A 21,468-nucleotide genomic window follows, 5' to 3' on the forward strand; every position below is an offset into this window, starting at 1 on the left:
AATTTTCTGCTGCAGATATTCAAATCTGTAGTTTACACTATTCCTTTTCTCTCTGATGAAATGAGGCTTGTGCAGTCAGTCAAATACAGTAGTAATGGAGTTTTTTGTGGTACTGCAGTAGCATCCTATTATACATATCTAGTGTGCCAATATAACCTGATATAGAATATAAATGACTTTCTAATACAAGTTTCAAACAATGAAAACAGTGCAACTTACAGCATGAAAAATACTGCAATAAAGATGAATGGCAGCAAAGAATCACGTCATGTTATTATGAGGATCGTACCAGAAAACATAACATTAAATTAAGTGATGAATCCTCACATATAACATGAAACTGTGTGATAACTTTACATTGACATTGTAGCATTAAGTTACATCCAAATGTTGAGATGTGTTTGGATGCTGAACCTCGAGTTGTCTCCACGTAGATGCAAAATCTTGCATGAGAGCCAACACCGTTGGTGTGCGTGTGAGCTGAGCAGATTGCTGTTGCATTTTTGTCCATGCCATTGTACTGCTGTTAAGTGCCAAGAAATGTGATGCTCAGGTGGAATAGTGTTTGAGTTGTGCATTCCTTCGAGCTCACCCCACTCTGACGAGCACTCAGGAGGTCAAACACTCCACAATCGACTGCTGACGGCTGAAGACTTGCAGGCTTTGTTGGAATTCGGCGGTCTGAGCTGCAGGCGACCTCGGTCTTATTAAGGTAGAGTGTGGTGCAGTGTTAGCGTGGTGTTGGTTTTAAAATCCAAAACCACCGGGTCTTTACTTTTATCACTGGCATATTTTCCCTGTAAACTTGCCCCGTGAGGTATTTCCTGTGCACGGGCTTCGGGAGGTAGACGGCACCCAGTCCCATTTGGATTTTGATTGACTTTACCGTGACAGATATCCATGTGAATGTAACAACTTATAGGTGTCAAACAAACGAAAAAAGCCCAGAGTACATGAATATATTTAGTACTAAGAAATCCTTTTGCTCCCATACAGTACATGATTTAAATGACACAGCCAGCTGCATCCTGTCATTTCAACAAGACACTGAATTACTGCTTTCTCTCTTTGTGGTCATCAGCCTGGCCTGACCTCCCATATTGGAGCCAAGCTGTCTCCGGCTGATCAGAGACTGTTTTTAGCCTTCATTGTCATCTACATGACATGTGGATTTGTCCCGGGTCTGTGAATGTGCTGCAGCTTGTATAAAATTGCAGGCTGTGTTTGTATTCCAAAAAGCTACCGCCCAAGTGACCAGTGGGAATTTTTTTTCATCGCATCTGGACACAGACTACCAAGTCACAGAGAGTACACTGTCTTAAAGACTAAATCAAGATCGCTGGGTGGCGTTTGTGTGTGTGTGGCTGCACGTGTTTATATAAGCAGAGTAACAGGAAGGTCACTCGGTAACCAAACTAATAATGACGTGTCCACACACACACGCGAAAGTCATAAAAAAAAAACAGGAACAGTTGTTTCTTTCTGGAAGCTGTGTTTATTGTAGCGCTGAGAATATTGTGTCAGTCTCGGCGCTGACAGCAAAAACACTGACATTTTCCACAATGTCCTGCGTTTCCCAGCAGTGTTTGAGAGGTGATGCAGTGGCTTAAAAAAACCTGAACTCTAGAAACGTAGGGATGATGTGTAATGATTTAGAATGAACATATAACATTTCTGTAACAATAGGAAAATGACAAAATATCAGCTCTTGGAAATGATCCACTCTTACGGCCCAGACAGCAACACATCTCTAAACAACGGAGACGTGAACAACGGAAGGGCCAAGTTTACACTGATGGAGTTTTCTCCATGCCTGCAGATGTCTTGGGAATTTGTGAATCAACTGTCCTATTCCAACTGAATCCCAGCTTCTCCCCAGTATTCTGTCTTTTCTACTCTGGGTTTGGTTCTTGGATGGGTTGAATTCATTTTTATTTATTTTTTTTTCTGGTGAAATGTTTGCATTTCAGGCAGGCCATTGTAGCTCTCAGACTCTTTAACCATGCAGCCATTCTGTTGTGGTGGATGCAGCGTGTGGCCTTGACAAAATCTGCAAGGCCCTCGCTGAAAGGGACAATGTGGGGATGTGAGCGAATGTTAAACATTCACTTATATTTTCCCGCCATGAAGTGGGAAAATGTTTTCAGGTGTGAGCCCGATGACAGGCCATATGATTCCTCTGCTCTTTAAAGATAGAATTCAATATTTTGATTTATAACACCAGAGAGCAGTTTTTAAGTTAGCCTCAGTACTTCAGACAAGCCTTGGTTCCATTTTTTAATCCTGGCATGAACTGCCATGAGATTTGCAAATCACCTCATCCAGTTTATGTCGACACTGTGTCAACACGATGTTGGAATAGCATATAGCATCATGATTTGTTTTCGACGTTTTCTCATTACTGCAGTTGGATTATGTCATGTCTATCCATTGACTTGTTTACAGTGTCTGAGGCTTTTCTGCAAATGATGGGATATAAAATCTTGCACACCAGCAACGCGGCCTAACCCTGCAATCTGGTCCTGTGGTCGCCGCGCTCTTAAGGAGAAAGACGAGATATAGGGGGTAAACATGAGTGAAGACTGACATGAGAATGCACACTTAAGAGTGTGTGAGACACAAGCAAACATACTCTCCGAAGGCCTGCTCGCAGTGTGTTGTGAGATGGTCACAACATTTAGATTATAGCTTTTCCTCCAACCGTTATTGCGCTGCTTTTTATATACACACGCTGTGGGAAGAGAAAGTCCTTGCTCATTTCTCGTGCGCTTAGAATTAAGGCCAAACGTCACACTTTCTGTACGTAGGCGTTATGGAATAAAGTCTTTAAACCGAGGACCCGGCACATATAATGTCAATGTCGTAACAGCATGCCACTCGTGAATAAAGCTGTAAATATTTTTTACCCTATACTTTAGTGGGGAGATGTGTGTTTAACACTGTTTGTGCGCTCGCAGGTATAATGGGCTACGCTCCATACATCAACAGAATAGTGTCGCAGTGGAACCTCCACGACAACGACGACGACCAGCTCTTCTACACCAAAATATACCTGGATCCGTTACAGAGAGTGGGTATCTCGTGTCAGCGCTTTCCCCCGAAGCTTCTCTTCAAAAACTGAACAAATAACCATATTTTTAACTTTTACAGCAATCGTTCAACATGACGTTGGACCACAGATGCCAGATTTTCCAAAATCTGAATGGAGCTGTTGGTAAGAAATCAAAGAAAATTCCTAAAGCTTAATTCCTAGTTATTCTTTATATCAAAACAAACTCATTGACTTTGAGAAAAATGTTGAACTTTACTTTTGGAAGCTTGAGTTTGTTTTTTTGTGCCACATTCAGTGACTTATTTTCAGGGAACTTGCAGGCTTGGCCATTTATATGTTTTGAACCACCACAGCTCTCACCCACGTGGCTGCACAGCTTTTATAACCTGGCCTGAAATTTCTTGTGTTGTCTCCCCCTCCCCCTCCCCCACCCCCCTTTTTTTTTTTAAATTTATTTTTTTTTTTTTTTTTCTGACAGATGAAGTGCTTCTCAAGTTTGGAACTGGCCGAGTAAGAGTCAGAAACACCATGTACGACTCTCTGCCAGTGGTTGTTCATGGCAACGGAAACACCAAAGTGAGTAATAAATTATGCAAAAATAAATGTACTCTACTTCTGCTATGGCACAGCACGGATACTTTAAAGGAGATCATCCTCACCTCGGGCTCTAGCTTGGGATTTAATTATTGAGCTGCTCCTAAGTATTGCCAGGTGTTAGCACGTGTCTTTTTTTTTTTTAATTTTTCATAAAGGAATACATTAAAATGCATTCATTCTCACATATTCTAGTCAGCGGGTGTTTGCCAGTTACCCTAGTCATTAGTACCAGACCATTATTCAGGGACAGATCTGGCCAAAGCAAGGCTGTAATTATACTGTTCATGTGCTCTCCATTTGCAGTTTATCCCTGTACATGAGTGCCAATGACTCAGTAAGCTGAAAAGCAGGATGTCCCCATGATACTACTATCACTCCATAGTCTTCTCTGGGTCTTTTCCTTCTTCTAATTTTGCACAAATTCCTTCCCGCCGCCAGTCGCCTGTGTCTGGTCTCCCTTGGTCTTGAACCAATCCCACAAGACTATTGAGTCATTTGTCCCACAGGCCTCAACAGCTGGCGGGGAAGCTACAAATGGTTCATCACAAAATCCATGTCCAAGCAGAGATTTCTGCTTCATTTGGCCATTCGTCCATTAACGCAGTAAACAAAAGCACCCAGGAAATTACACGTTCCTGCAAAATGCGGAACTTAAATGCTCACTCCATCAACAATATGTCGACACTAATGGAGGACTGAGTGACGAGGAGGAATGTTTGCATTGAGTTGCCAAATCCCAGTTGGGGAGATATTTATAACTGTGAGTCTTTTGCTCTCAACGTTCATGCAGTTAATATGAACTTCAACCGTGGTATTTCCAGGGAAGGCCATTCCAAATAAAATAGATTTTGAATGACCCCCGCTGAAACAGAAAATAGAGTAACTCACTGGCCCTGAATGCTTCTCTTTACAGATGTATCTGAACTACTTGGGAAACTACGTTCCCAATGCTTGGAACTATGAACACGGCTGCAGCCACTGTGATCATGAAGTTGTGGACTTGTCTCTTCTCAAGGTAAGAGGCTCCAATGAAAACAAATGTTCCTATATTTGCTGTCTATTTTCAAATTGCTGCTGTGGAAAGTTTGTTTTAGCCTGTGGACTCAGGAAAGGACTGGTATTTCCAACATGAGCCATCCGCCTATCAGGTACCGTCTAGACTGAAGGAATTGACCGGATCTCCCCTCATTTCAACAGATAAGCAAAACTGTTGACATTCTCCTTCCAACAATAATAGAAGGCCGTTTGTCCTTTTGGACCTTCATAAAAGAGTCTCCATGCGAAGGGAGCCACTGGGGAAAGAGGAAACGCTGGCACGGCTGTGGTGCAGGATATGGCTTCTGAGGTTTTCGGAAGGGCTCATTTAAAGGGGTGTCGCTGCCGACCAGCTGGTCTCTCAGTGGCCTCCTCAGTATGGGTTTTAGCCACAAAAGTAAGTTACTGTGGTTGCGCAGAGAATGTGTCAGAGTTCAGCCAAGGCTGGCGACGTATAGACGTAAGAATGACAGCCACTACGAAACGCGCTGGACTGTGCGGTCGCATCTGTCAAGAATGCCACTCTTTTCTTTAAGGACACGTCACTGAAGTGTGTTTTTATTCACGCCGCAGCAGGTCAACCTGCAAACAAATTCGTCCTTATGCATTCAAGGGTTCAATGAACGCAACACACTGTCACAAAATGGAATATTGAGGCAAAAATCCCTTAAAACGTCTCGTAATTCCTCTAAGGCTCCAAAGTAAATGTGCTTCAATAGCTGAACTGGAGCCGATTCAGTTCCAAACTCGGCTAAATGAAAGGCGGCACTGTGAAAGCTGCTCTCAGTGACCCTCCATAATGAATGCAGAAAACACTGCCTCTCAATAATGGGCAGTTTAGTGGAGACGTTTCATTCCGCCGTACCCCTCTGTTTGTCTGAGTCCTCTGGAAGATCAGGTCATGTGGAAACCGGTCAGACTAACGCCAGGCTTTTCTTGTGGGGAGGTTAACAGGCAGTCCTGTGTGGTTACTTGTGTATTCTGGTTTGGGGAACTCATGCCCTCCAAAGACAGGGAGGGAGTGTCGTACCACCGAGCAGCAGGGTTTTCCCAGCAAGGCCACGTCATCTTGTGCCCAATTAAAGTCTCGGTGCTGCTTCTCCTTAGCAATATAGATGCTTTACCTTAGTTTCCTGTCTTTCGCCTTGCAGCAACAATTTAAGCTCACAGTGCCTTGATGCATGAGCTTCCTTTCTTGTCTGAAATGCAGTCGATGCAGAACTTGAAAATTAGATGCTTCTGCACAGATTGTTTTTCATCCCTTGGCAGGAACCTTTGCTGTGAACCAGTCAAGAGGTTCAGAAGTCCAGACTGAGCCGTGTGGGTTGGAGCTGTGTGTCATGGGAAAGACTTTTTCCCTCCTTTTCCGATTACAGTTTGCTCAGTTCCTCAGAATATCTTACTCATAACTATGCTCTCCTCCTTTTGGTGCCTGGGTTATTCTCAGGTTCGCAAAGCTGGAATTCATTAGATGTTTAACATCGGCTGATGCCAAATGTTGAAACAAGTGAACTGTAACCCCAGAACAAATCAGTCACAAAACACATTGTTTAAGATGTTGAGCCCGCAATGCTGCAAAGTATACGTCCAGATTTACATCTGTTGATTAAGAACAAATAAGTGACGTAGAAACTGCTTTCACAGCCACTTTCTGCTTATAGGAAAGGTCAAAAGTCAAAACCATCCATAATCTATGCTAAACAGTGCTGCATCAGTGAGACCGCCTCTTTGAAATAATACTAACTTGTCTTTCCTGTAATCCAAACAGGAGTACCCGAATGTGCTGATCGGAGTCTTCATTGAGCAGCCGACTCCATTCCTCCCCGAGTTCTTCCAGCGCCTGTTGACCCTCGACTACCCCAAGGATAAACTCCGACTCTTCGTCCATAACAACGTGAGCGTGTGCAGCTGCGCTGACATTTTCCTCCGGATCGCTGCAGCTCTCTCTGCGTGGCCTCTAATCCATTAATATTGGCTCCCTGCTCAGGAGGTTTACCACGAGAAACACATCCAGAGGTTCTGGGAGGACAACAAGAACGTGTTCGGCAGTTTCAAGGTTGTGGGTCCGGAGGAAAACCTGAGCCAAGGAGAGGCCAGAAACATGGGCATGTATGTGAGGATGTTTCATCTCTCAGATCTTCTGGTTTGGGAGAGCAGTGTTTATGAAAGCTGGTTTTAGTGCTGTTGGCCCTGATTAACTATAAATTACTCCTAAACCCGTGAATTGTAATTTCATGGCTTTGATTTAACAAAACAGTCAGGTCCGCGGCTGAATGAAATATAAATATTTAACAATGTTATTGCTTTGTTCCCAAGGCAATCTTTCACCGAGTTGGCCCTTTCTGATATCCAGGAGTCCGTTTATTCTTTATATTTATTTAAATATATTTTAATATTTTGCTCTTGTGCATTTTCATAATGGACCTCAGGAAAGTGTCAATATGATAAATTACGAGTCCCACAAGTGGAATTTTTCTCTTTATGTGTGAAACTTTGCTTTGTTTCTCTATTTTCAACTGCAGCCTGTTGTGAGTGGGGCTGTTCAATCTGTGTGGCGACAGAGACCCTGGCACTTTACTAAAATCCTTGGCCAGGACCACAGGGTGTGTGATCAGGATAGCTTTATAATGAGGAACCGAACGGTTTATTAGCAGTCTGTAATCTCCCCAGAATCTCGCTCCCCACTGAAGGTTAAAAGACACTCAGTGAGAGTCAGACTCTGCATTTGAAAATAACACCTTATACTTTAAAAGCTGACTATTTTCACTTGTGACGGCGCTTCTCTTTTGAAGTATCTGATGGACTGCGCTCACTTCCAGATGAAAAGATAATGCCTGCGCTGTCTGTTTCATTAGGGATCTCTGCCGTGAAGACGCCACGTGTGACTACTACTTCAGCATCGATTCAGACGTCATGCTCACCAACAGACAGACTGTGAAGCTTCTCATTGAGCAAAACAGGTAATCGCACAGCAACCGGAATAGAAACCTCTTTGAAGCCCGTCCAGCGAACCTCCTTGGAAGCTGTTGTCATCAGTGAACCGCTGAATTCATCCCTCAAGTGGTGAAACCACAGGAACATTACAGTCGAGGGAATTAAAGATAAAAATAAGCTTCTCTGGCTTCTTGTTTTTTTTCGACTGGCCACATGGAAACAGGGAACGACTCAGTTGCAGTAAACCCTGAAAATGCCAATTTGCATTATCCAAAAAACAAACAAGCCAAGCCTTTTTTCCTCGTCTGCAGCTCACGAGTGACGAGAAAACTTCCCATAAACTAGATGTCAATGTGGCTGCGGCATTGTGTTGTGAGCTGTTGGACGCATGCAATGCCTTCTAGAGTATTTAAAGGCGGCGTGAGAATCCTGCACTGGCACAGGAGCTGCGGGACGGGCTGCCCTCTCTGTTCCAACCGAGAAAATTGATCACAAACACACTACAGCTCATACATGTACATCCATAGCAACCGAGACGATGCTTTATCTGCACTCTTTATTTATTATGAAAAGGTGTCATTGTGGTTTTGGTTTTGTAGGGTTTGAATTTCATGCAAATTCAAATACGTACTTGCTGCAGCAAACCATTATATTTACTTTAACGCTGCCCGATGTGCAGCTCTGCTTTGCATTAAACATTTCTTCAATCTCTCTGACTTGGCAGTGATGGTATCTTTCCAGCTACAGCTGGATGTTTCTGATGAAGCACACTGCTGTTAGACCCAGCAGTCCCAGTGTGTTGGTGGCTGCTTGTCTGTGAGTTTTATCTGCCCTGACAGAATTACCATCTCTCCACCGTTTTCCTGCTTCCTTACAGAAAAATAATTGGTCCCCTTGTCACTCGGCATAGCAAGCTGTGGTCCAACTTCTGGGGAGCCTTGAGTCTGGACGGGTATTACGCTCGATCTGAAGATTATGTCGACATTGTACAGAGAAAACGTGTGTAAGTATCAATAGCTATGAGGACGGCCGAAGTTATGGGTTTGCGGTATTACAGATCACACACCTGGATGCGAGCGCTTCATCTTCAAAACTTGCCGATACCTGTGGCTCTGGAACGGGTCTCATTCACATTTAACCATCAAACACTGATCAAAGCCTGAGCTGTGAAAAGTGTTTCTGTGAAGTTCAAAATTTCAGTCTGACTGTCTATAAAAATAAGTTCAAATGCCGTCTAGTCAGTGCAACGGAACAAACACACACACATAAAACTAAAAGGGACTACTATGCAATTTTAACCAAACTGACGAAAGCAAAAGAAGTTCAACAATAGATGGTCAGGATGATAACATTTAAAAAAGTCTCCATTGGCATTCCAGGAATGCATATTTTCTGCGAAATAAGCACGTCTTTTCTGTGTCTTGTTGTTTCTAGGGGTGTGTGGAACATTCCTTACATGGCACATGTATACCTTGTCAAGGGCAGTGTTCTGAGGACTGAGCTGAAAGAAAGGAACTACTTTGTTCTGGAGAAACTGGACCCAGATATGGCTTTGTGTAGAAATGCCAGAGAAATGGTAAGAGGGCACCACACTATTTTTAGGGATTGCTGTCTCAGGATTGCAACAGTTTATAGAACAGTTGTTTTTTTTTAATATGACAGCAAAATAGCAATTTAAAGAGGTATTTTTAGTAAAAAAAAAAAACAAACAAAAAAAAAAACAAATATTCAGTAATGCTAGTTTAAAAATGCAATGAAAGCTCCTGAAAAAAGGAATCAGCTCATCGGAAACTGAAGACGGGCAAGTATGAGTGTTTGGGAATGTCTTTGTCTGTCATTGAGGCATGACCCTCTTCTGTTCACAGCTGCTCCTCAATGCATTAAGGGTCTCCGCTCCACTCGTATCATTCGTATCCCATCATCCTTCACTTTCCCTTGCCCTCACTGTCGTGCTCACAGTCGGTTGCAATGCATGACTGGATAGGTGATGAAAGCTATCTGCGTCTTTTACGCGGGTTCGCTTCTTCATGTGCAAACGCTTCACTCGTCTGTGTGTCACTTTCCTGTCACCTGAGTCTCATCACTAAAAAAGAAAACAAAAAAAAAACCACTACTACGCCTGATTCAAAGTCCCTGCGCTCTTTGAATGCTCGGCCTCTCTCCCAGCATGCACGCCTCCCATGTTAACCCACAGAAACATCAGCTTCAGAGGGAATCTTGCTTCTTTTTCATGCAGGCACATTTTCCTCGCCTCCTCAGTTCTTGTACATGTGACATATACACATTCTTACTGTCACCTTGTCTCTCATGTTATTTCAATTTACATGATGCTTCTCCTTTATTTTAGACCAGTCACAGAGAAAAAGACTCCCCTTCTCCGGAATCATTCCATATGCTCAGGCCCCCAAAGGTTTCCTCTTGTTTTGATTATTCTGCTTGCTGAAACATCCATTTCCAATGGGTTCGCTCTCAGACGCTAATCTGAGCTCTGCTCCTTTTTATAGAAAGACTTGGAACTGATTTGACTCCCGATTTCTGTTTTCATTAAATTCCGCGTTCTCTTAATTCTTTATTCTGAATAATTACTTATCGCCGAAGATCCCGAAGCTACATTATTTATATTTGCCGAGATGCTGTCCACATCGCCTCCCGTATCCTCGGATGAGAAAAAAGGACGACTGGCAGCTCTTTGGAAATTGATGTTGACTATTTGCTTGTGATGATCTCAGGTTTTTACACTTGGTTGAGCTAGACGAAGACACACCTGTGTTTTTCAAATGCTTTCCATGAGAAGGTTGGAGAGTCGGCCCACATGCAAGTCCCCTGTCCTGATGCTTTACCCACAAACACACACACACATAACCATCTGCTCCCTTCAAACACACCGACTGATTTCAGACTAGGCTCCAGTATTATTCCTCTTTCACTCAAGCAAAACATCTGTTCGTCGTCTCAATTCAGTGTTTTACAATCACTATTTGGTAACAATCTTTGATCATTTTTGACGGTATTAAAGCCTAGTCTGATAGTGAGTCCAAGCCTGTTCTTTTTAGTATCCCGTGCTTCACTGTAGAAGGAATACCATTCCTTGATATGCTGCCCAGCACACCTCTCTTCCTTGCTCCCACTCCTCTGTCCTCGCCCTGTCCCCGGCCCACCGACACCCTCTGCAGCCCCTCAACCATAAATAATCTGAGATTATTTATTTGGCAATCTTCTGTGTGTTTTTGGTCAGTAAAACACAATTGACTTCACTGTGATTCAACACACTAAAAATTCCAACTTTATTCCAACTTTACTGTGCAAATAAAACTTTCCAGTAGCTCGATGCAGTTTGACAGTATTTAGAAAAACATTAACTAGAGATGAGTACTTATGTGCTTGTTCTGTTTACAGTAGAAACCATTTTGTTATAAATCCTGTTAATATTGCATTTGAGATTTTTTTGCGTTTTTTTTTTTTTTCTCTAAACTGACTGAACTCTCTTCCTCTCCTGCAGGGGGTCTTCATGTACCTTACTAACCGTCACGAGTTTGGGAGGCTCATTTCCACAGCCAATTATAACATTTCTCATTACAACAATGACTTGTGGCAGATATTTGAAAACCCCGTGGTAAGTCATTAGAATCTCTCATTATTTCCTCAAACGCAAAAAAAAAAAAACCCATTTGTCTGAATAGCGGAGATAAACAGCAGCCACCTGTAATAGTTATTAGCCACAATAGAAGGATTACAGATGTGGGAGATTTTGGAATAATGGCGGTGGCGTGATAAGGCTGCAGAGTGATAAGGCTTTTGTGATTTACCGCTGTGTCCTGGCATGCTGGGATCTGCCTCGTGGGGGGAGAAGATTAGCTCTGTGTGGTATGCAGGTCAGAACACAGTCCCACAAAAAAAAAAAAAATGGCCACTAATCTGAAATTCTTTCTACTCACAGGACTGGAAAGAAAAGTACATCCACCAGAACTACACTCGAATTTTCACAGAGAACCACATGGAGGAGGTAGGTAGCGATAACGGCCCGTCAGCATGTCTTCCAGATGCAGACGGACTAACAGGGTGACGTAACGTCGCACAGAAACCCCGGCACCTGCTTTTTCCATATCGGCGTATAGCGTTACAGTCACTACACGCTCCGGGTAGAAGTCTCACACAAAACCTATTCTCAGCGGTGTCTTTATGTGCTTTTGCAGCCGTGTCCAGATGTGTTCTGGTTCCCGGTCTTCACGGAGAGGGCCTGCGACGAGCTGGTGGAGGAGATGGAGCACTACGGCTCCTGGTCTGGAGGGAGACACGAGGTCAGTGGCGTGAACCCAGAGTCCCTGAACGCAGCGGGGCGGTCGGCACTCTTTCTTATCACCGGCTTTTTCTTTGACGTGAAGTAAATAGAAAAACTTTACATACGTGGCTGTTTTAAACATTTCCATTCACTCCAACACCATGCAAGGTGCGCACACACCGTCGGGAGCAACCCGAGGATCAGTGTGTTCCCCTTCGATCCACGGACAGGGTGAGACGGAAAATCGAATTTGAAGTCTGCCGCAGTTTCTGAATAGAAGCCAGGAAATAAGTTAAAGGTGAAGCTGCAGTCTTCAGATCTTTTCCTGGTTTCAGGTTAATTCCTGCCGGGTCGATCCGTGTCCCGGGGATCGGATCGGCTGAAGTACATGAAAGATTGTGGCACTAAAGTTTTTAATCCAGCATGAACAGATGCTGCACCACATATTGCTAGAGAGTCATTTAAAGCTGTACTTACAAAGTCAGCACATTTGGAAGCACCAGAGCTTGTGCTGTAAACATCAAAAGAAGCCACTCACTGTCATCTATGTAAAAAAACATCTCTTTCACAACTTCTTCCCTTCCTGAATTATTAGCGAATTATCACAGTGTAGATGACACCTGAAATATCTGGCTGCGGCGAGGTGTTTTATGGCTTTGTGTGTTGTAATTAATCAGACACCAGCACACAGCAGCAGCGGTGAGGAAGTAGCTCGCCATGCTGCCTTGTAAACGCCGTCCAAGCTGCCATGTCTTTGTTGTCTGAGGAGTTTGGGTCAGCTGCTGCCGTTGCTTTGAAGTTAGCTGTCACACCGGTTTGTGGGATTAAATGTGAGCCAGATGTCGTGAGGAAGGAAGGAAGCTGACTGTCCGTATTTAGCCACTTTTTGAATTTCCAGCATTATATGTTCATATTCGCCACATGTAGAGAGCACAAACATCTTTTTTACTACCTAGTCCTTCATTTAAATTCAAAAAAATGAAGCTCCGCGATGCTGTGTTTTCGTTTTATGGTGGCCGGTTTCAACCGAGTTTGAAATTGGACAGTTTGTGTGTCTGAAAGTTTGCCTGAGAGACTAAATATGTACATACACCGACTGACTTTGGGAGCAGACAGCGCTGGACGGGACATTAAGCCTCACACTGGTAACAGTACGGCCTGTGGTTTCAGACACACACACACTCACACACATCATCATCATTACCGAGCCTTTGAACGCTGCGGTCAGACACCTCGGGGATAGTGGAGGGCCATTTGTTCCATTGTTAATCACGCCGCTCGGCTCTCTTTTTCCGTCTCCTCGCTCAGGACAAGCGGATCGCCGGCGGCTACGAGACGGTGCCGACGGACGACATTCACATGAAGCAGATCGGGTTCGATAAAGAGTGGCTGCACTTCATCCGGGAGTTCATATCACCTGTCACGCTGAAAGTCTTCGCTGGCTACTACACAAAGGTAAGAGGAATGGAACCTCTCCTCTGTTTAGCTAAAAAGCCCAGCCAGTGGAAAAATGTCCCTCATTTGATTAAACCTGTTTTCACTCAGATTTGGCTGATAGATTTTCCATTTCACACTCTTCCAAAAGATACACCGACTGTCTGGTATTTTGATACATTTCTGTATCATCTGCTTCTTTTTTTAGGGCTATGCCGTCATGAACTTTGTAGTAAAGTACACGCCGGACAGGCAGGCCTACCTGAGGCCGCATCACGACTCTTCCACCTTCACCATCAACATCGCCCTCAATAACAAAGACACCGACTTCCAGGTAAATCGTGGTCGATTCTTCACTCGTTCAGCTCGTTTCTCAAGGACCAGTTGTTGCAAACAAGAGACAGAAAGCACCACATCGAGCGGGAAGCTGTTTTCCATCTGCACTCACTCGATACAGCAATACCATAAAACACACAAGCAGCGACACAGAGAACCATAAAATATATGAATGTTTAGCTCACGGTGCAGTAAACACATTCACCATTAAAGAGGCCAAAACGAGTCGCACTCATGTCACCAGAAGACTTTCGTCTGGATGACGTCAAATCAGACTTTATCTTGACTTTCCCACTGATGAACTTTTCCGTTGTTCTCTTCCACTTAACTTTATTAACATCTCGATTTATTCTGAATTTATGACCAAATTGGTCCAAGTATGAGACAACCCCTTCGATTTACGACACTCATATTTGAAAATTGGCGCTGCGGGCCAGATATTCTTTCAATAAAAGCGCTAATTTGCTGATTTAATGATTAAAGAAAAGCAGCTGTTGCCATTTTTAGATACTAGTTACAGCATACGGATGGAGACATTGCCAATCTTCTCAGATCTGAACTGGCTCCTGACGGTTTCCTCGATGGTTTTTCTGCAGCGACCGTGTCTCTCATGCTCCTCCCATCCTCATCCTCAGCACCATCCAAACAGTTTTTTAATGCTCCACTTTAAAGCCTTTAAACAGCTTGATAATAAAAACATCCAGCACCTGTTGCTCGCAGTTTTCCTCTGCAATAATCGACAAGTCACTGTTCACTGCCCGACCTTTGACCCACACCATCTGGAGGTGACTATACACCAGATTGTAAGATGACCCTTTGTTTCCAGTCCTGTTTCCCACCAGTATTTGTCGCTTCTGTCTGTCTTGTACAGGGCGGAGGCTGCCGTTTCCACCGGTATAACTGCTCCATAGAGTCGCCGAGAAAAGGCTGGAGCTTCATGCACCCTGGACGACTGACTCACCTCCACGAAGGCCTCCCCACCACCAACGGCACCCGCTACATCGCAGTGTCTTTCATTGACCCTTAACCACGATGAACATGATGTAAAATAGTCTTTTGATGATGCCTTGATTTTTTTTTTTTTTTTTTTTTTTTTTTGGTTTTGTCTTTAGATTTTCTTTTATTGGCTCCTGGTGTTTGGGGAATTTGCTCATCACTGTTTGTTTTGTGTTATTTTAAAGCTTTTGCTTTAAAAGATTGTATAAATTTGTGGCACGAGTCTCTGTCAAACAGAGTGTATAGCGGAAAGGAAAGTGACGAAAGTGAGAAACACATCGGATACACAGAAAGAACAAAGCTCACAGGAGCTGTAGGGACTTAAATGGTCGCGAGAGATCCCGAATGGTCGGACAGTTCCCCTCTTATACGAGTGTATGAGTATTTAATGAAAATCCATATGACAGGAGCAAAACTTAAAAAGGCTAGAAATGCCAAGACAGCAAGAAAATCTGAGAAATGGAAGGAGAGAAAGTTGCCGATGAGGCTGAGACACATTTCCACACGGAGCACATTCAGACGGTTTGACTGGTCTTTACTGCAGGCGGCCGTGATGTTATTGACACTCAGGTGTTTTTCACATTTGAAAAGAGTGGGAAGAGAAGAGACAGTCTGCAACTCCATCAACAGAATCCCATTTTCTAAAGCTATCACTGAATGCATTGACACAATGCCTCAAAACTACTGGTGCTAATAAACTTTCTCCGTGTCTTTTTCTATCCTGAATCCACTCTGGTTTCTTTTTTCTTTTTTACAAATGAAAATAATGTCTGTTTTTGCCCAGCGAATAAAAAAAAATCTGTTTTTGCACACCAAAAAATGAATGAAAGAAACAAAAAAATCCAGCAGAGTTCAATATGAATTCTGTGTGAATGAAGTCTAATATTCTGTTTTACTTGAAAGGTTTTTCCCCATTTGTCATTGGAAGTTCGCAACTTTCATTTGCCTTGGGGAAAATACTCTTTTTTTTTTCTGAAAGATGTGTGTGACTGGATTTCGCAACTCCCAAATACAGCTGTTTTTAACTTATTGTTCAAAAGTTTAATAAAATTCTCTATGAAAAACTGCAGTTTTCTGTGGTTCATTTCCTTATTAAACTGTTATCACAAATACTATTTAACATGAAGGGGAGCAATTTAGTTTCATCTGGCAGAAACTAAATGGCGTCTGGATGTGATCGGCGCTGCAGACAGGCCTCCATTGAGTTATCACTGTTCCACTGAGGTGTTTGAGGTGTGGCGTGTTGATATATATCAGTGCAAATGTAGTTCAGCTTACCTTCGGGGCTGAATGTAAACTTGTACTTGTAACCTTTTGAAAGTCAGACAGATGGAAGGCTGCAAGATTAATGAGAGAACTTGGTTGGAAAGTCTAGAGGGTGCAGCTCACAGGAAAAAAAAAAAAAGAAAGAAAAAAAAAATCATCCTTTTGAAAGTGGTGCCAGTGCCTGGTTATTTGTATCTGTTTACCATTTTAATCAGCCAGCTGGATTCTGAAAACTGATGAAAAAGTGCTTCTGAATGCAGAGGCGAGATAAACACAGGAACCACAACTTGTTTCTAAGCATTTAAAACCCTCTAAATGTGTGTATTATCAAGGGAGACTAAACATGATATTCGTTTTATTCCAATAATGAAACATTATCTGAGATCTCGTGTTTCTATCAAATCTCATTAGTTTTTAGCACCTTTGGTCTCCGGAGACGCGTCCTCCCCCTACCGAGAGGCTGTTTTTGCCCAGCGGGGTCGACTCCCTGATCAGGCGCACGTACCTGCTCGCCGTGAAGCCAGGATGAAGGCTGAATGTCTGAGTAGCTGCTACGAGGCAGGGAGGCGGGGGATCTGGGTCAGACGGAGGGAGAGCTGGCTCGCTGAAAGAGCCCTTTGTGGCCTCGGTTTCCCCCGAACCGCTCCCTGAAAGGTGACATTGATCCCGGCCAGGCTTGCAGGAAAGTCTCCATACCTGCTAAATGACCAGATCCTCACAGGAGCGGCTTTATCAACAGGCCGAGGCTGAGAAAAACGTCTCAGGTCGGGTTTAGTTTGAAAGTCGGAAAGAGGACGAAAAAAAAACAAAAAAAAAACCGACTTGGTATTTGAAACGCGAAGGCAGGTTGTTTTAGGTCACCTCCTCTTTCTGATTAATGAGACCGGGCTTTCCAGCGCATGGAAGAGCTGCACACTCCAGGTTCAACCCGGTGAACACCCGTGATTAGAGGAAAAGGCTCTCCAGATGGGAAATGATATCTTATACCAAAGTAAATTCAAGTGTGCCACTAACTGCAGGGTGCCCGCTGGCAGACAGTGATTTAGCCATTACCGCAGCACGCACACACTCTGCTGCTGACTAAACAAAGGATTTAAATCAAGTGTTTACAATCATGTAAGAATTCGAGGGCCCGCGGTCAGTCTATGTGTGGTCGGATCAGTTGCCCGCGGCTTTCGAGGCGATTGCGCTTTGAGGCACAACAACAGCAGCTCCGTTTATCCACTTATCTCATGCCGACTTTTCATTTGCTCACGATGAATTAATGTGCTGATCCACATTTAGTCGCTGCTGATTTTTATTTCACTTGAAATGTTCTCTTTCTTTCGGACCGTTCTCTCAGATGGTTGTGTGTAAACAACCCGGATTGGCAGTTTCTGAAGGATTTCACTCTTAAAGTCACTTAAATCAGTATTTTTTTTCCTCATTCTGTGCTTGGTGCTTCAGCAGCTCATCTCGATCATGTCTCCATGTCGAAACACGTTAAGCTGCTGCCTTGTGATGAGCTGATTAGCTGTGTGCACAGAGAATACATAGTTTCTATACATATATACCTAAAAAGCAACATGTCCTCTAGAGAAAAAAAATCATCCATGCTCCATGCAAAATGTTGCACAACTGTTTCCATGAACCATCACACAGCTATGTGTGTGTGTATGTGTCTGTGTGTGTGTGCGCATGACATATGCAATGATATATATAATGTGCCGCATAGTTAACTCTCCATAAGTTTGTCAAATTCTGTTTACAGAAGGGGGGCGGGGAGGCGGGGAGGCGGGAAGGGTTCAGGCACCGCGCCATTGTGAGAAAGACGTTTGCGGAAAAGTACTGGGACGGAACGCAGATACAGTCAGTGAGGAAAGCTTCAAGGCAGCTGCGCTCAGATACGTTTCAGGCCATATATGCTCGGTGTCAGCGGGCGGATGAAGGAAAGCTGTGGTTTTCCAAACACCGCAGCTAATAAACTTCATGCAAAGATGACTTCAGTGGACAAAGACTTCAAGGAAACTTGTGTGTGAACGAGATACATTCAATAAGTAACATTTATGGGGAGTAATTCCTACATTTTTAACTTGGTTTCAGAAAACCTGGATGCTGACGTATGATTCCTGCTGCTGTTTTTGTCATGAGGCCGTCTGCATCAAACCATTAAGTCCTGGTTTTTGATGGTTGAATCCTTTGTTCCTTCTTCTCATTCATCTTTTCTACATTTGTAATACTGCAGCGCAAACAAAGACAACATATTTGTGACTTTTCTTTTGTGAGAAGTAGACATACTGCAGGTTTTTACAGCAATGGATTGGCTCATAAAGTTATTATTTCATTATCATGTCTCAAGAATAAGTGGTCTAGCAGCCTCAGAGAAGAAATATTCACTATTCTGATAGAAGCAAGTTAAAAGCCCACATCCTGGCAACGGCAGCACTTCTAACACACTGTAAAAACTTTATTAGGCTCGAGAAAAGAGTAAAACCATGGGAATATACTGTATAGGAGGACTCTTTCCAGCTAATGTCTGGAACCTTTTCTATTGATATTTTCATGTGGCACAAAAATGAACTTAAACATACAACGTAAGACGAGGTTGGAGAAAGCGATCTATATCACAGATTTGAACCAAAATAGCACTTATTATTATGAACCTGTCATCATGCTTATCTCGCAGGTAAGTAAACAACAACGTTGGGAGTTCACCATGCCAATTACAGCTGATTGTATGCTTTCAGGCTATCAGCACACTCCCTTTTTACCAGGCAGACTGTTTACCATCTCAAAGTAAACCGGGAGCAAGTGCCATTTAGCCAAATTACACAGCAACGCTCTGCAAAAACAATCAGCATCCCCACACTCCCAGAAAGATATTGATTTCTGGAGGAGACAAAAGTGCAGTGGGAGACGGGTGGAGGACGGGGAGTTGTCAGAAGCCGCACAGGCTCTGTTTATAGTAAGCAGGAAAAAAAAAAAAGTGGCACAATGTGTCTGGGGCTATTTTGGAGTCTTCAGAATGATCTCGCAGTGTGTTTAGTCTGGTTTTGCTTCTGGAATCGGTACTTTGAGAGTTGAAGTGCACATGAAAGAGCGGCAGTGTGGTTTATTCTGGTCTCAGGGTGTGTGTGTGTGTGTGTGTGTGTGTGCGCGCTCTACGTGGAGGCTACGTGTCATGGGTCAATAAGTCAATAAGGGTATGGAGGCTGGCGCTCGGAGCCTCGGAGCCCCCCTGTGGGTGCAGGCGGTCTGTGCCATTTCTAATGTGGATGTCAAGCTTCTTGCCTCCGAGAGGTGAAGAGAGGAGGCTGCAGCACACAGTGAAGAGGGATTTACAGCAATCTAACCTCAAATTAATGTGAAATCCATCTCTTTGATTGGAGAATTCGGGGCAGAAACTCTGCCACAGAGGACACAGTTCTGCTCGATTGTGGAACAAGAGCCACAGTATGATGAGACTGTTAGTTTGAACATACTGATGAGAAACTACTGAAATGCTTCTTATGATAAGCAATTCTGCAATAAATCAATTTTAAATTATGTAAACACTTTTGCAATATACAACTGGGCAAATCTCCTAGCATGACGTGGTCTAATGTTCTAAATAAGCTTCACTGATACAGCAGCGTTTCACAGCATTTCCAATCTCAAAGTGTTTAGTCACGTTGACCCATTCACACACATTCACATTTTAAACCGTGACTTCCTCCGTTGTGTGGTTCATGGACGCCACGCTTGATTAATGTGCAGCCTTTCGTGGACTCACCAATAAAGACATTAACTTGTCTCGATGATTCCTTCAGCATCTATCTTTTACTGCGGGCTTCTGCGTTTCCTCCCTGAGCGTTCAGTCTGGCGTCACCGCAGTCCTAAATGGATCCCATTTGTGGACAATTTGTCTAAATGTGGACTAGTGATTATGTGCACTTTCTGAGATTACTTTGTAACCTCTTCCAGCATTAACTAGTCCTAAAAAAAGTTTTGTTTTTTTTTTTTCTAAGGCAAGTTTCACTTTGGCAGATGGTTCTAGTGACTGAAATTTTTTAAATGTCAAAGAAATTTCGATTCAGCTCTGGTTTCACCGACTGGAAATCAGGTTTTCCAGTGAGTGATTTCAATAATCTCTGTTTGGACTCAATATAACACGGTCTCTTTTATTTTCTCAGTCACAATTCAAAATTTTAGTGACATTGAGTGAAGAGACATAACAACTTAAGTATTTGTACAATTGGTTTAAATATATTATCTACAGGAGTGTGAAACTGTGTGGAAATTAAGATAAACATATGAATGTTACTTTTAAAGTGAGAGTAGAAAGTTGACGTACCAGATGAAGCTACTTGCTGTTTGTTTAAACTGTCAACAAAATGTCCCTGATGTGTTTAAATGTCAGTTTCCTTGTTGCTCTCATCGGAATGAGTTTGTGATTTCTGGCTAACGGACGTGACCACCCACGCTCAGCACGACCATCTACTCTCCCAGGGCCGCAGAGAACCAGTACTTCACAAGAAGACAAACAAATATGTGAAAACTCATATTATGGCTTTTCTTAAGCAATAACAGAAACATAATGGAACAAAAACCAAAAGAACAAGTAGGTATAAAGGTTTTTGACATGATATTGATCCTATTGGGGTCAGTGGTGTTCGAGTTAATAGATGAGAAGATAACAAACACATCAATGTGCTTCCTGAAAAATAATGATCTGAGCCTCTGGAATCTTTGATTAAAAACATCAAACACTTCAACAACATAAAAGTGTCCAAAGTCGCTAATCCAGGAACCACGCTCACTTCTTGATCTTAATGACTAGATTTATCACATCAATGGACTTTGTTGTTGAAAAAAAAAACATTTATTCAAAATAATAGAAGCAGGATTCATGACATCGATCCCATCCAAGCCGTCCACCACATTCCAGAGGAGGCTTCCTCTCACTGTGTTTATTGGTGTGATAGAGCTGTATGTTGTGTTTTCCAGTTAGCCCTTGGTCTTCAAGTGCATTCAGTTGCTGTGGATGAAGAATCTCTCAGCCCGGGCGTGTTTGTTTTGAGCCGTCCATGTGAACCTCCTGCCCTCCACGGAGCCAGAAGCAATATAACATCAGACTGGCAATCTGGTGACCACAGCACATCAAGACAAAACCAGCGGTGATCCACCCTAATCCTTCTATTCGGCTCGCTGGCTCCGACTTGAAAGAGCAACCACAGGCGGAGGACGATTTTTTTCCTTGGATACCTCCGTCGCATGGATAAAGAAAGTCCTCCACGCTGGACCTTGTGGTCTCCGGCCCTGCCGCTCCCCGGGCGCCACGCCTCGACCGTCATTTTCGTTCCTGACTTTCACGAGTTTACATAGCGGGATCGCTGATGATCCGGGACAAGTTCAACGAGCCGTGCATGACACAAGTTACAATTGTAGCATATTTCTGTTCCGCTCACAATCCACACCAATGAAACCTCAACGCCGCCACCATATTTTCCAGACTATAAGTCAAATCTGCGTAAAAGTCACATCTGACAAAAAAAATGTGTGATGTAGGAGGAAAAAAAAC

At 43.3% G+C, this 21,468-nt stretch overlaps 1 protein-coding gene across 3 annotated transcripts in view; it reads left to right on the forward strand.

Moving 5' to 3' along the window:
- Positions 1–15,732, forward strand: part of plod2 (procollagen-lysine, 2-oxoglutarate 5-dioxygenase 2) — a 38,956-nt gene extending 23,224 nt beyond the window's left edge. For 2 of the 3 annotated variants that reach the window (XM_030099432.1, XM_030099435.1), the window contains 16 exons: positions 2,958–3,070; positions 3,151–3,214; positions 3,531–3,628; positions 4,563–4,664; positions 6,453–6,578; positions 6,672–6,793; positions 7,540–7,644; positions 8,496–8,621; positions 9,053–9,194; positions 9,966–10,028; positions 11,118–11,231; positions 11,556–11,621; positions 11,812–11,916; positions 13,206–13,352; positions 13,540–13,665; positions 14,539–15,732. In XM_030099432.1, the coding sequence (XP_029955292.1) occupies positions 2,958–3,070; positions 3,151–3,214; positions 3,531–3,628; positions 4,563–4,664; positions 6,453–6,578; positions 6,672–6,793; positions 7,540–7,644; positions 8,496–8,621; positions 9,053–9,194; positions 9,966–10,028; positions 11,118–11,231; positions 11,556–11,621; positions 11,812–11,916; positions 13,206–13,352; positions 13,540–13,665; positions 14,539–14,694 (1,775 nt within the window). In that variant the 3' untranslated portion in view covers positions 14,695–15,732. The remainder of the gene's footprint in view (positions 1–2,957; positions 3,071–3,150; positions 3,215–3,530; positions 3,629–4,562; positions 4,665–6,452; positions 6,579–6,671; positions 6,794–7,539; positions 7,645–8,495; positions 8,622–9,052; positions 9,195–9,965; positions 10,029–11,117; positions 11,232–11,555; positions 11,622–11,811; positions 11,917–13,205; positions 13,353–13,539; positions 13,666–14,538) is intronic. The other variant, XM_030099433.1, reaches the window with a different exon arrangement.
- Positions 15,733–21,468: the final 5,736 nt, after the last annotated feature.

This window comes from Salarias fasciatus, chromosome 9 (assembly GCF_902148845.1).
Source record: "Salarias fasciatus chromosome 9, fSalaFa1.1, whole genome shotgun sequence".
Taxonomy (NCBI): domain Eukaryota; kingdom Metazoa; phylum Chordata; class Actinopteri; order Blenniiformes; family Blenniidae; genus Salarias; species Salarias fasciatus.